This window comes from Palaemon carinicauda, chromosome 1 (genome assembly GCF_036898095.1).
Source record: "Palaemon carinicauda isolate YSFRI2023 chromosome 1, ASM3689809v2, whole genome shotgun sequence".
NCBI classification, from domain to species: domain Eukaryota; kingdom Metazoa; phylum Arthropoda; class Malacostraca; order Decapoda; family Palaemonidae; genus Palaemon; species Palaemon carinicauda.
This window is the reverse complement of record NC_090725.1, coordinates 203,702,763-203,715,262: the sequence shown is the minus strand read 5'-3', so window position 1 is coordinate 203,715,262 and position 12,500 is coordinate 203,702,763. Positions and strand designations below refer to the sequence as shown.

At 35.1% G+C, this 12,500-nt stretch overlaps 1 protein-coding gene across 4 annotated transcripts in view; it reads right to left on the bottom strand.

The window, feature by feature from the left end:
• LOC137653549 (retinol dehydrogenase 11-like) overlaps positions 1-12,500 on the bottom strand; it is a 26,115-nt gene that overhangs the window by 1,103 nt on the left and 12,512 nt on the right. For 2 of the 4 annotated variants that reach the window (XM_068387043.1, XM_068387036.1), the window contains exons 5-9: positions 11,102-11,216; positions 9,218-9,409; positions 8,852-8,982; positions 7,213-7,308; positions 4,302-6,911 (exon numbers count right to left, since the gene is read on the bottom strand). In XM_068387043.1, coding sequence (XP_068243144.1) covers positions 6,807-6,911; positions 7,213-7,308; positions 8,852-8,982; positions 9,218-9,409; positions 11,102-11,216 — 639 coding nt within the window. In that variant the 3' untranslated portion in view covers positions 4,302-6,806. The remainder of the gene's footprint in view (positions 1-4,301; positions 6,912-7,212; positions 7,309-8,851; positions 8,983-9,217; positions 9,410-11,101; positions 11,217-12,500) is intronic. The other 2 variants (XM_068387052.1, XM_068387062.1) reach the window with 2 other exon arrangements.

The window sequence follows — 12,500 nt, the reverse complement described above, 5'->3', positions numbered from 1 at the left end:
GTATTTTATATATTTGTCACTGCAATAATTAATGTATATTGTGTGGGGGGGGGGGGTGGCAACGTTTTCCCGTCGGTTTCAAATCTTAATTTTTGGCAACTGGTTGGGCTGTCTTTTGAAAGCATTTAACTTACAAAAAAAGGATGTCGCTATTTTTAAAAATAGTTTTCTCATATTTTTTTCTTGAATTAAAATTCTGTCTAAAAACGTGCTAAATAATTTGGTTTTGACACAGCAAATACAAGTCAAACGTTAAATTTTATTGTTGAAATGTTACATAATGATAAAACAATAACACTCCTTCCAATATGTTAAACACTTTTTTTTTTCCAAAGGTAGTAGGTGGGCCAGGGCACCAGCCACCAGTTGAGATACTACCGCTAGAGAGTTATTGGGTCCTTTGACTAGCCAGAATGTACTACATTGGATCCCTCTCTCTGGTTAAGGCTCATTTTTTATTTGCACATTATCCTCTGTCCTCATACACCTGACAATCTTGAGATTATCAAACAATTCGCTCAAGGGGTTAACTGCTGCACTGTAATTGTTCAGTGGCTACTTTCATCTTGGTAAGGGTAGAAGACTCTTTAGCCGTAGTCTTGGGGTAGAGTTCTCTTGCTTGAGGGTACACTCAGGCACAGTATCTTATTTCTCTTCCTCTTTTTTTTTTAAGTTTTCATAGTTTATACATGAAGGATTTATTTTAATGTTACTGGTCTTAAAATATCTTATTCTAATTGTTCATTATTCCTTTTGTAGTTTATTTGATTCCTTATTCAATTTCCTCAATGAGCTACTTTTCCTGTTGGAGTCCTTGGGCTTATAACATCCTGCTTTTCCAACAAGGGTTGTAGCTTTGCAAATAATAATAATAATAATAATAATAATAATAATAATAATAATAATAATAATGTCACTGTTTTAACGCAGGATTAGTCTTATTAGGTGGAGGGATCCCCCATTCTGCATCCTCATCATTTCCCAAGAGTACCTGGCTGATATTAGTTCACACCTCCTCATCAGCTCCACATATGCACATCTCTAAGCAATTGAGGCCCTAAGATCAACAGGAAAAATGGTATCTACAGTTACTGATCTTCTTGCACCCATATTTGATAAGATTCGTAACTGCCTGGAGCTGGAGAATCCCTTGTTGGGACTTTTTTCCTTCAGCCCATAGGTTGATGCTGGTGGTAGCTAAGGGTAGGGAATGTCATCCTGATACCATACCATGAACTGGTAATGAGCTTAGGCAATGGCTTCATTTAAGGCTCCTCGTGTTGGAGGTAACTTTTGAGCTTCAAGTTGTTTCTTGGTGAAAAGCTTCCACCTGAGATCACTAACATCCACCAAAGTTGTATAAGGCTCAAAGCTGGCAAATAAATGTTTCAATGGCACGTTCAATGTCAACTCCAAGCTCCTTGGAGATTTCTAGGGCAGCAAACGCAGATATCACCAACCATAGAGCATCTTTTCGGTGCCTGCCAGCAGGTAAGCTTTCCCTTGTTAGCAAATAGGCCTGTTATGTCTGCTCCAGAGAAGGCATGAAGTCCTAGTAAGTCTTCAGAATTTACTAGCCTTGTTACTCACTTCTGGTTCCAGTCATCAGTGACCAGAGGTGATAGTAACAGGGATTGCAAGGACAAACACATCAGTGTCAGGTAATTGCATGTAATTTTATGTTGTTTCTCTTCGAGTAGCACACAGACCGTGGAGAAAAATGCTTGTGTCAGCTTCTTCATGAGAGCTGTAGAGACATTGAACATTCATAGAGTCTGAGAGCAACACCTGCCATGCAGTAACTTTGGTTGTAATTCTACACAAGAACTGCTTTGCTGGCACCTTATCAACTGCTGTGTTATCAGCAACATGATAAGCAGTGTCTGGCTTTCCACCCTGCCATCTCTCATGTGACTTCCTTCAATGAAGTGGGAAGATCATAATGGTCAAAAACTAGATACAGTATAGACCTCATTATAGTTGCAGCACTTGCAGCTCAGTGTGGGTGTAAAGTAGTCAGCCCATTAAGCACATGCCTTGACCATAGGAGATTTACCCATTGCCTGGACAACTGCCATTTCATCAATACTAGTCACCTTCCTTGGTGGTAATAAAGCAATGACATTAGTGACATCTGGTTGCAGATCACCACCAGTTTTGTTTGGCAGCTCCTGAAGTATAGCCTGTAGCGTGCTCTCGTCTGTGCTTGGCTGGAGTTCCCCACTCACTGTGAACAAGGCTCGTGAAAGGCAGTAAATTCCTGCTTACTAATGCCCTGTTTGGGTTGATCTTAGGGCATGAGTATACAACAATCAACATGCGAGGGAATAGTGGCCTATCATCCTTAAGCTCATTTACTTGATCATCCAGTTTGTGCTTCACTGACTTCCTTTGTCCTCACTGCATCATCCTCAGTGATAGTAGCACTCCCCTGTGCCTTCCAATTCTGATTCTTGCTCACATCAACAGCCTTTTGCTGTTGTTCCCTCGCACTGAATAAACACACCTTATGAACTGGTTCTTTATTGTCTTGTTGGTAGAAGAAACACAAGCTTGCTTTGAAAGGAAATGTTGCTGAATGTGTGAAGTGAGCAGTCTTGCTTTCAGCAGTTTGGTACCTTAGTTGCAGCTGCAGAGGAAGGTTGCCCAATCTCTTCTGACGATACTGACTTTCTCCTTGTTGGCATGCCTTCTGGTATCGTTCTAGGTGACCACTGTGACATGTTGACCCATAACATTTTCCGTACCACTTTGTTTTCTTTTCTTTTGGATACGTGGCGGTATGTTCTTGGAACTGTCTGCTGATCTGTGAATATTCAGTATCTCCATGCTGCCCTGTTGCATATTAAAACTGGAGGAACTTATAAAATGCTTCTTCTGATGGTTCAATCACTAGATCACTAATGGCTCCTGACACTGAATGCACGGTTTCAAATCAGTTTCTAGTTTTGGTTTCTTGCTGGTGCTTGGGTCTATTGTGTGACTGCTTAATGCCACACACCAAATTTATGTACCCCCTTGGGTGAATATATTTATCTTTCTAAGGCCTAATCTATCATGTAAAAAGTCAGATGTGATTCAAATTGGTCATGTTCCGGAAAAGCAAAAAGTGACATATCATTACGCGTTGGTTTAAGTCGCTAGTGGAATAGTTGATGAAAAGCTTATAACAAAATTATTATTATTATTATTATTATTATTATTATTATTATTATTATTACTTGCTAAGCTACAACCTTAGTTGGAAAAGCAGGATGCTATAAGCCCAGGGGCTCCAACAGAGAAAATAGCCCAGTGAGGAAAGGAAACAAGGAAAAATCAAATATTTTAAGAAGGGTAACAACATTAAAACAAATATCTCCTATATAAACTATATAAACTTTAACAAAACAGGAGGAAGAGAAATAAGATAGAATAGTGTGCTCTCAAGCAAGAGAACTCTAACCCAAGACAGTGGAAGACCATGGTACAGAGGCTATGGCGCTACCCAAGACTAGAGAACAATGGTTTAGTTTTGGAGTGTCCTTCTCCTAGAAGAGCTGCTTACCATAGCTAAAGAGTCTCTTCTACCCTTAGAAAGGGCAAATTGGCCATTGAACAATTACAGTGCAGTAGTTAACACCTTGGATGAAGAAGAATTGTTTAGTAATCTCAGTGTTGTCATGTGTATGAGGAGAGAGGAGAATATGTAAAGAATAGGCCGGACTATTCAGTGTATGTGTAGGCAAAGGGAAAATGAACCGTAACCAGAGAGAAGGATCCAATGTAGTACTGTCTGGCCAGTCAAAAGACGCCATAACTCTCTAGTGGTAGTATCTTACCTGGTAAATTTGTCATACAGGTAAACAAGCATTCTGCAATGAATACATTGGTAGTTCTGGGTGAATATTGGCACATAAAAACTTTAGATAAACAGAATTTAACATTCTGGTACTCCAGACTTTAAAATGAAACTTGCGCAATGCAGTGTTTTCGGCCAAATTTAACTTTTCTATTTGATGCTGTGCCAAGGTCACTAGAGCTTAATGGAAAAATGGCTACATAATTTTTCCACTTCCCAATAATGCAAAGAACACAATCATAACGGTTGCAAAAAATTAACATGCAATACCAACAAGAATATCAGTTTGTTACATTGCGGCCCCAGCCCCCCACTTATATATCAGTTTTGCATTTTTATAAAACCAATACATTTAAGATAATTGCTGTATAAAGTGGATGAATTAGTGCATGGATGCATTAAAATGGTAATAAAAAACATCAAATAGAAAATAAACAAATCCTCATTACTAATATCTTACCTAAGTTTTTGGAAAAATCCATCGCTGAGCTCAAAGATTTGCCACTAATGCTGAGCCTCAGTCTTCCTTTTTGACTTCTTTGGCGACTCTAGGGGGAAGTCATGGGTGATTTGAACGCACTGTCCAGAAGTGTATAAACAGCATCTTCTTCTGGGAGATAAGCTCAAGCCACTTCCACTACTATAGAGAAGGTACTTGGGTCATAAGGCTGCAATTTCGGTCTAGTTTTATACTGTTTCCAGACAAAGCCAGAGAGGAGAACGGAACGGCAGAATAAAAGGTCATACGAAAGACAGCGAAAAATGAAAAAAAAAAATACAGATTAAAGAAGGAAATGGGAAGACGAAATTACCGAAAGGAAGGATCAAAAGGAAAAAAGACAGATATAAACAAGCTTCCGGGCAACACAGCTTCACAACGAATAAAACCACACTGGCAAGGTTTCGTTTTCATAACACAAATAACCAATTAGAATATTTTACGTGCCTAAAACACTGGATAAGGTCTAAGAAATTATAATTCGATGGTTTACAACGCACAAATGAATGAAAGTGCATTTAAGTGCTACAATTATTATGCTAAATCTTAGAGGCAACCTTTTCACTGAATCACAACTCACTGAAGTAGCTGTGTAGGCTATTTCGATTCATGATAAATGAAGTTTTGAAGAGTTATTTCTTATCTATTTTGAATGGAGGGAATTTAGTGTCTGAATTATATGTGATTTAACAAAGTCAGTTTCAATGCAACGAAACGATTCATAGCGCCATTATTTACTTTTTTTTTATCTTACTTAATCAGGTCTATGTTGGTAGGACCATAGGTTCATCCCAACCTCACATTCACCTCAAGAGAACTGTTCGAGAGAGAGAGAGAGAGAGAGAGAGAGAGAGAGAGAGAGAGAGAGAGAGAGAGAGAGAGAGAGAGAGATAAACTAGTTTTTAAAACAATTGCAGGTTGATAACAACAGTTTAAAATCGAAAGAAAAAAATTCCTTTGTTTACTTTAATGTTTTAATTTGGAGGATTTTCTTTAAAGCACAAACACACACTGCGCGCGTGTGTGTGTGTGTGTGTGTGTGTGTGTGTGTGTGTAAATTAAATTTTCACGCGATTTATTTTATAACTGACATTATAGTCAAGGATTGACAACTCAAAGTAATTTATTGTGTATTCCGCTGTTGTTTCTTTTGAAAAGAGTGGAAAACTTGTGTCTGTACGAATAAAAATCGGCATAAGTTTTATAATCACAACCAATTTCAACGTAAATTATGATATTCTGTGGTGTTTAACATCTTCATGAGATCTTTTATGTACGATCTACTATTCTTCTTTTGATTGTAAACGAGCGCTCCCTTTACGTTACGGTATTAGTTGTTCCTCATACCTATTAAGCACCATTAAGATATACTGTAAAAAGAATGTGTCTTGTAACTATTTCTATATTTGATATGATGCACAATTAAATTAGAGGGCTTTCTAAAGGTGCATTTTTTATGTTCGAATTTTCTTCATCTTTGAGTATTTCAGTCTAATTCGTCATTACCCTTAATTTCCATCTTCTCTGTTTTCATCGTAATATTCAACACGAGAAACACACATGGACACACAAATCATTTTTTTTTTATTTCGAAAGCTGGATGTGTTCTCGCCTGCAGGATCAGTGTGAATCATTGGGGCCGCTCACGAAAACTAAACTCTCCTGTTTAACGAGTCTGACGCAGTGGCCAGAAGTCTTGCACCTGCAAGTCATGTTTCTTTGCTGGTTTCATTGTTTTTTCTATTGCTTGATTGTTATGTAAAATAATTTCTATTATGGCAAGAAGTTTAAGGATACGTGATAATGTTGAAAAACCTAATTCATATGCGAACATCCAAGATAAATGGGTTTTTAGAATAAGCCGGTGACTTATTTTGGGCCTACGGAGACTAGCCTTGCATGTACTGCTTCATGGTACGAAGGATCTTTGTGTAAACCAGAATGAGATGAAAAAATAAGTGAAGAGATTATCTTGATTCTGACTTTCGAATTCTCATGATTACAACCTGGTTGGTGCGACGTTCGCCTGAGGAACAACGTGACATTTCCGGTATTTGAAGGGCCATCCATAACATTGAAGTCTTAATTTTTTCTGTTATGTTGTTTTTATTACTGAGACGTTTGTTTACCTGCAATTTTGTTAGTCAGGGCTTTTCTTATGAGAAATTTTCATTTAAATAGAATGTCCTTGGCAAATGAGTTTTAACTTGGAGTAGTCATGTAATCAAATTTATAATGATGTGCTAAGCCTTATGTCTGTAAAAGCACGGCGACTCTTAAATGATCAGGCCCTTTTGCATTTATCTTGCATTTTATCCCAGTTAACTAGAAACTTCAGTGCCATTCACCCTTATACGCTTCCTTTAATATATTATTAGGGATAACTAAGACGCACACAACATAGAATGCAGCACCTAATATCTAAAACTTTGGCGACTAGTAAGTTAACCTTGACTAAATGTGTGATTAGAAATGCTCCTCTCGAGGACGCAACTGAACTTCGACTTCACTGACTTCCCACAGACCTTTGGCCACATATCGGTCCTTTGCCAGCCATGAACTCGATGAGAGCTGAAACAGAGATAAATAAGGTCTTAGCTACGAAACACGTGCACCTTATTTAGCAATACCAGCTTTTATTTATGAACGTTAACGTTGAATATGAACAGTATTCAAACTACAGAAATATCACTATCATCCATGCGCTGCGTTTATATTCATTTCTAAATACTAGGCCCTGGAATGGCATGAACAAGGTATCATTTCTGATATATACTTAAAAATAAAGTAAAGCACTTAATTAATCATGCTACAGTAATTATATTTCAGTAGCTTTATGAAAAGACAACTATGGGGGAACGAATCACCATACATTTACCTTACAATCTTCGAAATATTGCCCAGACACTCTTTCGACATCTCCAGACACAGCCAGATAGATGGTCGTCTGAGCACCAAGTTCACTCGTCTGGTTAAGCATAGAGAAAGATTAGGGTCAGCAAACAGCACACTACAGCAACCGTAACCTCGACAGCCATATATATATATATATATATATATATATATATATATATATATATATATATATATATATATATATATATATATATATATATATATATATATATTTCATTCTGCTAAGACTAAAAGCAGTCCAGCTTGGGAGAGGAAGACCGTGAAAGGTTATAAGGCGGATTACAAAAGATGATACAGAGAAAACAAAAAGAATAGGGAACATTTTCTTTCATCCATCCCTCTGTATTCCTTTTTAATTCAGGCAAAACTAGCGCGATTGTTGTTTGTGTGAAATGAAAGAATAAATAGTTTCTATAATTAGTGAATTACATGTTTCTGTCGCATTTGAATATTAATTGTTATTTGTTTTCATTTGTTAGAAAGAAGCTATAACTAGATGAGAATTTGAAGTGCCTCGGTATCAATTACAATGCTAAATTATTTCCTCATAATGATTATAGGGAAATCAAATCTTACAAATCTTGTCTTAATATTATTTCCTGTACCTAAGAATTTTGCTAGACTAAATGTGAGAAACTCCCGTTGAATCCCAACCTCAATATTTGTTTCCTTGTACTATTATGAATTTAAGAGTACCCACTTAATAACGTTATTGTAATTCTGTATTCTAAAAATAGGGAAAATAACCAATGTTGATACTGCTTCCGAATCGTGGGTATGTACATTTCGGCCTCATTTTTTATTCAACTTCATAAAAGACATTTCAATATTTTCAATTTCAAAATATTTGTTCATCCTTATGATGTAGAAATTAAATCATGAAGGTGTTAAATATCGTGATATTTCCAGAGAAAGTTGAATTAATCTATAAACTTTGGGTGAATCCATTGAACGAGGGAGACTGTCGTAAGGTCAAATGTAGGATAAACGTGGTAAAAAGATACTCGATCAGTTGTTTATCATTAATAATACATTTTGATATATAGTTTATTCACTAGCCACTTATATTCATATTGAGACTTCTAGCGATTACAAACACTACTAATAATGACAGTTATTGTTATTCTGATTATAAATCATTAGCAGTAAAAGTTAAAACCGGAGAAATTACTTTAAAGGTGTATTTCAAGAATTTTTATTTCATTTGGATGTGCTAACATTGAAATTTGGGGAAATATACCTGAATTTGATATAATGTTTATTACTTATCGTAACAACTGTCAAGATGAATAAGCAGAATATTATATTGGAAAACAAATTCATTGTTTTTCTATAACGCATTTGAAACAGTTACGGTAAGTGGACTGATCACGATCTCCATATTTATAGAAAAGTATAATACTCTACGCTTCTTCCTTTCCTTGTGTATGAGAAGCCCCATTATTTGGTGTAATTCAGCGCCCTTGATACTAACAGGCTTGCTATGCTGTAATCTACACTAATAGTTTCACGAGCAAATGGACAAAACCTTTGACAATGTTCACTGTTTAGGTTCTAAACTATGCAGGAGTTTACATTTCAACATTACACATTACCTTTCCAGCAAAATGGACAACGAAGCTGAGAAATCCATTGATGATCCGAGCAGACCAATTCAGTGGAAAATCGTTCTTACTAAAGAAGTCAGTGCCCACGGCGCCCGGGTGAAGGCTGTTGGCTGTCACCTCTTGGGGAGACAGGGAGAAGTACAAATGAGATTTGTTACAGTAGGCCTATATGTTCATTGCATAAGTAGTTTCTCGAATGCAAAATGTAGCCGGATTGCAGAATGGCATTTTATACCGGGCCTTTATATGTTACAAAATAAAAGACGGTTTCAATACTACATGGGTTAATGTTCCAAGAAACATTTATAGTAATGATTCATCTCCAATATTTTTCCTCTGCATCCCAATACTCACCTGTTCCTTTGAGTTTTTCGGCGAGCTCTTTGGTGAAAAGGATATTGCAGAGCTTACTCTGAGCGTAAGCCGACGAAGGGCTATAGGACGTCGCCTCAAAGTTCAAGTCACGAAGGTTTATCCTTCGTGTAAACACGTGAGCAGCAGAAGACACGTTGATGATTCGTCCTGGACCGCTGGCAATCATTCGATCTAGTTCGGGAGAATAAAGGAGGTAAGATGAAGCGCCACAAATGATACATAACTGATGTTTCGAAGCTTTTCCTTCATATAGCTTATTTACAGCATACACACACACACGTATATATATATATATATATATATATATATATATATATATATATATATATATATATATATATATATATATATATATTCAAATAAGCCATATATATTTTTGATACATTAATGTCTGGATTCTTTTAACGACCTCGGGATCAGAGCCCCAGGCGAAATCACACAGACAAGAGCTTGTGACCGGCCGGGAATCGAACCCTGGTCGGCAAGCTTGTATAGACAGTGACTAAACCACTTGGCCACGAAGAAAAATAAAAATCAACGACAATTCTTCTGTATTTATACCTATCGAATTCAGGTGTTTTGTACTTAAAATTGAAATCAACCCATCTTCACCATCGTAGCTAATTGGTAGTTTGTTACTTAGCATTCGATTAATGATAAATTTTGCACATTTAGACGTGTTTTTCATATTCAAATAAGCCATATATATATATATATATATATATATATATATATATATATATATATATATATATATATATGTGTGTGTGTGTGTGTGTGTGTATATATATATATTTTTTTTTACAGAAAAATTGTCATTGACTTTTATCTTTCTTCGTGGCCAAGTGGGTTAGTCACTGTCTATACAAGCTTGCCGACCAGGGTTCGATTCCCGGCCGGTCACAAGCTCTTGTCTGTGTGATTTCGCCTGGGGCTCTGATCCCGAGGTCGTTAAGAGAATCCAGACACTAATGTATCAAAAATATATATGGCTTATGTGAATATGAAAAACACGTCTAAATGTGCAAAATTTATCATATATATATATATATATATATATATATATATATATATATATATATATATATATATATATATATATATATATATAGGGCGCATCACAAGGAACGAGCTATCCTTTGATGAATCTAGCCAATGTATCCTCTAGAGTCTAGAGGCCCTTTGCGTCAAAAGGCGTAGGAGATGATGATGATGCTGATGATGATATGCATACACACACACACACACACACACATATATATATATATATATATATATATAGATAGATAGATAGATGTATATATATATATATATATATGTATATATATACACATATATATATATATATATATATATATATATATATATATATATATATATATAAACTATATATGTGTGTGTGTGTGTGTGTGTGTATGTCCGTGTATCTATATATATCTGTGTGTATATATATATCTATCTATCTATCTATCTATCTATCTATATATATATATATATATATATATATATATATATATATATATATATATATATATGCTGTGCGGATATGAAACACAGTAAAGAATAGCTTATTAAACTAAAATAGGATATGATGGGATTTGCTGAACTTTTCAATTACTGTTGCAATATAACTGCAAATAGTTATATTCATATTACCACACATTCGCATATAAAAGACCATGATAACACATTCCACATCATAATGATATTTTAGTAGGAAATTATCTCATTTCTTAAAACAAATAAATCTATTGGAAATGGGAAAACAGAATATGCTCCCCCATCCCGTCCTCTGTCTCTCTCTCTCTCTCTCTCTCTCTCTCTCTCTCTCTCTCTCTCTCTCTCTCTCTCTCTCTCTCTCACCCAGGAGAAGATTTGTCAGTAGGAAGTGTCCGTAGTGATTCGTTGCCATCGTCAATTCCAAGCCATCCTTTGTGATCTGCTTCGCCTGCGGTCCTACAATCCCAGCATTGTTTACCTGAAGAAGAAAAATTACAAAATCCTTCTGCTGCTATTGTAGCCTCCAAAGAAGAACTGAAATTCTGGAAGGGGAGAAAGAGAATAAGCCCGATTCAAAGCAGAAATTATGGAAGGATATGAGCCAAGCTTGAACCAGATTATTATGAATTTAAAAAATAGTTATAAAAAGATGTTATAATAATCAATAAAAAAGGAAAAAAAAAACGAAAGTAGAATAATGCTAGATATCCAAGATATAGAAAACGAACGAAATAGATAAACATAGAAAACATGGGTTTCAAGAACACATACTATATTTATAAAAAAAGATGGTTGAAAATTAGAGGTTAATAGTAAATTTTCTTCTTTCATAGTGGTATAATTTAACATATTTTCCCACTCGATGAAAAATGATATCATAATCCGTAATGCCGAGAAATATGAAATATGTAACTTGGCCTGTGAAGAGTAAGTCAATTTGTTCTCTCCCTATTCTTAATACTAGCGTAATTGGGCTATAACATGGACAGCACAATTCGATTAATTTTACAATTTTTGGGTACATACATCCTTTGGTGTACTTTACTTGTTTAGGATTAATTTCGTAAATGATTTTTCTTTGTCTTTGGCTAATCATGAAAACACATAATGAAATATACTGTGCTAGACAATATCTTTCATGAATATAGTTTAGCTAAGTACATCACATCACCAAAAAGGCAGTTTATCCTAATTTTGCCCGGTACAAAATAAAGATTTATCTAACATTAGTTTTGTCAGTTACTATTTTCCTAAAAATATCTAACATCTATTAGAGATTTTAGCCATTTACTATTATGCACTTTTTTTTCTTTTTTGCATACTCCAATAATCTACAAACGCACAACTCAGAAACGACTTGTAGACTTGTTAGTATGGAAATTAGCTTCAGTCAGACCCAGTCGAAGAGAAATGTCGCCAATTGGCTCAGTCAGGGAGAGATGGATGCGAACACAAACATTTTGGTGCCATCTGGTTGGTTGTTAAGCTTCAGGGAGTTTTCTAAATATATTCATGGGGGTTATGCTACCAATGAGCTCAATAACAAAATTATATTAATGACATATATATGTATATGTATATATATATATATATATATATATATATATATATAAATATATATATACATATATATATGAATATGTATATATATATATATATATATATATATATATATATATATATATATATATATGTATATATATACATACAGTACAGTATATATATATATATATATATATATATATATATATATATATATATA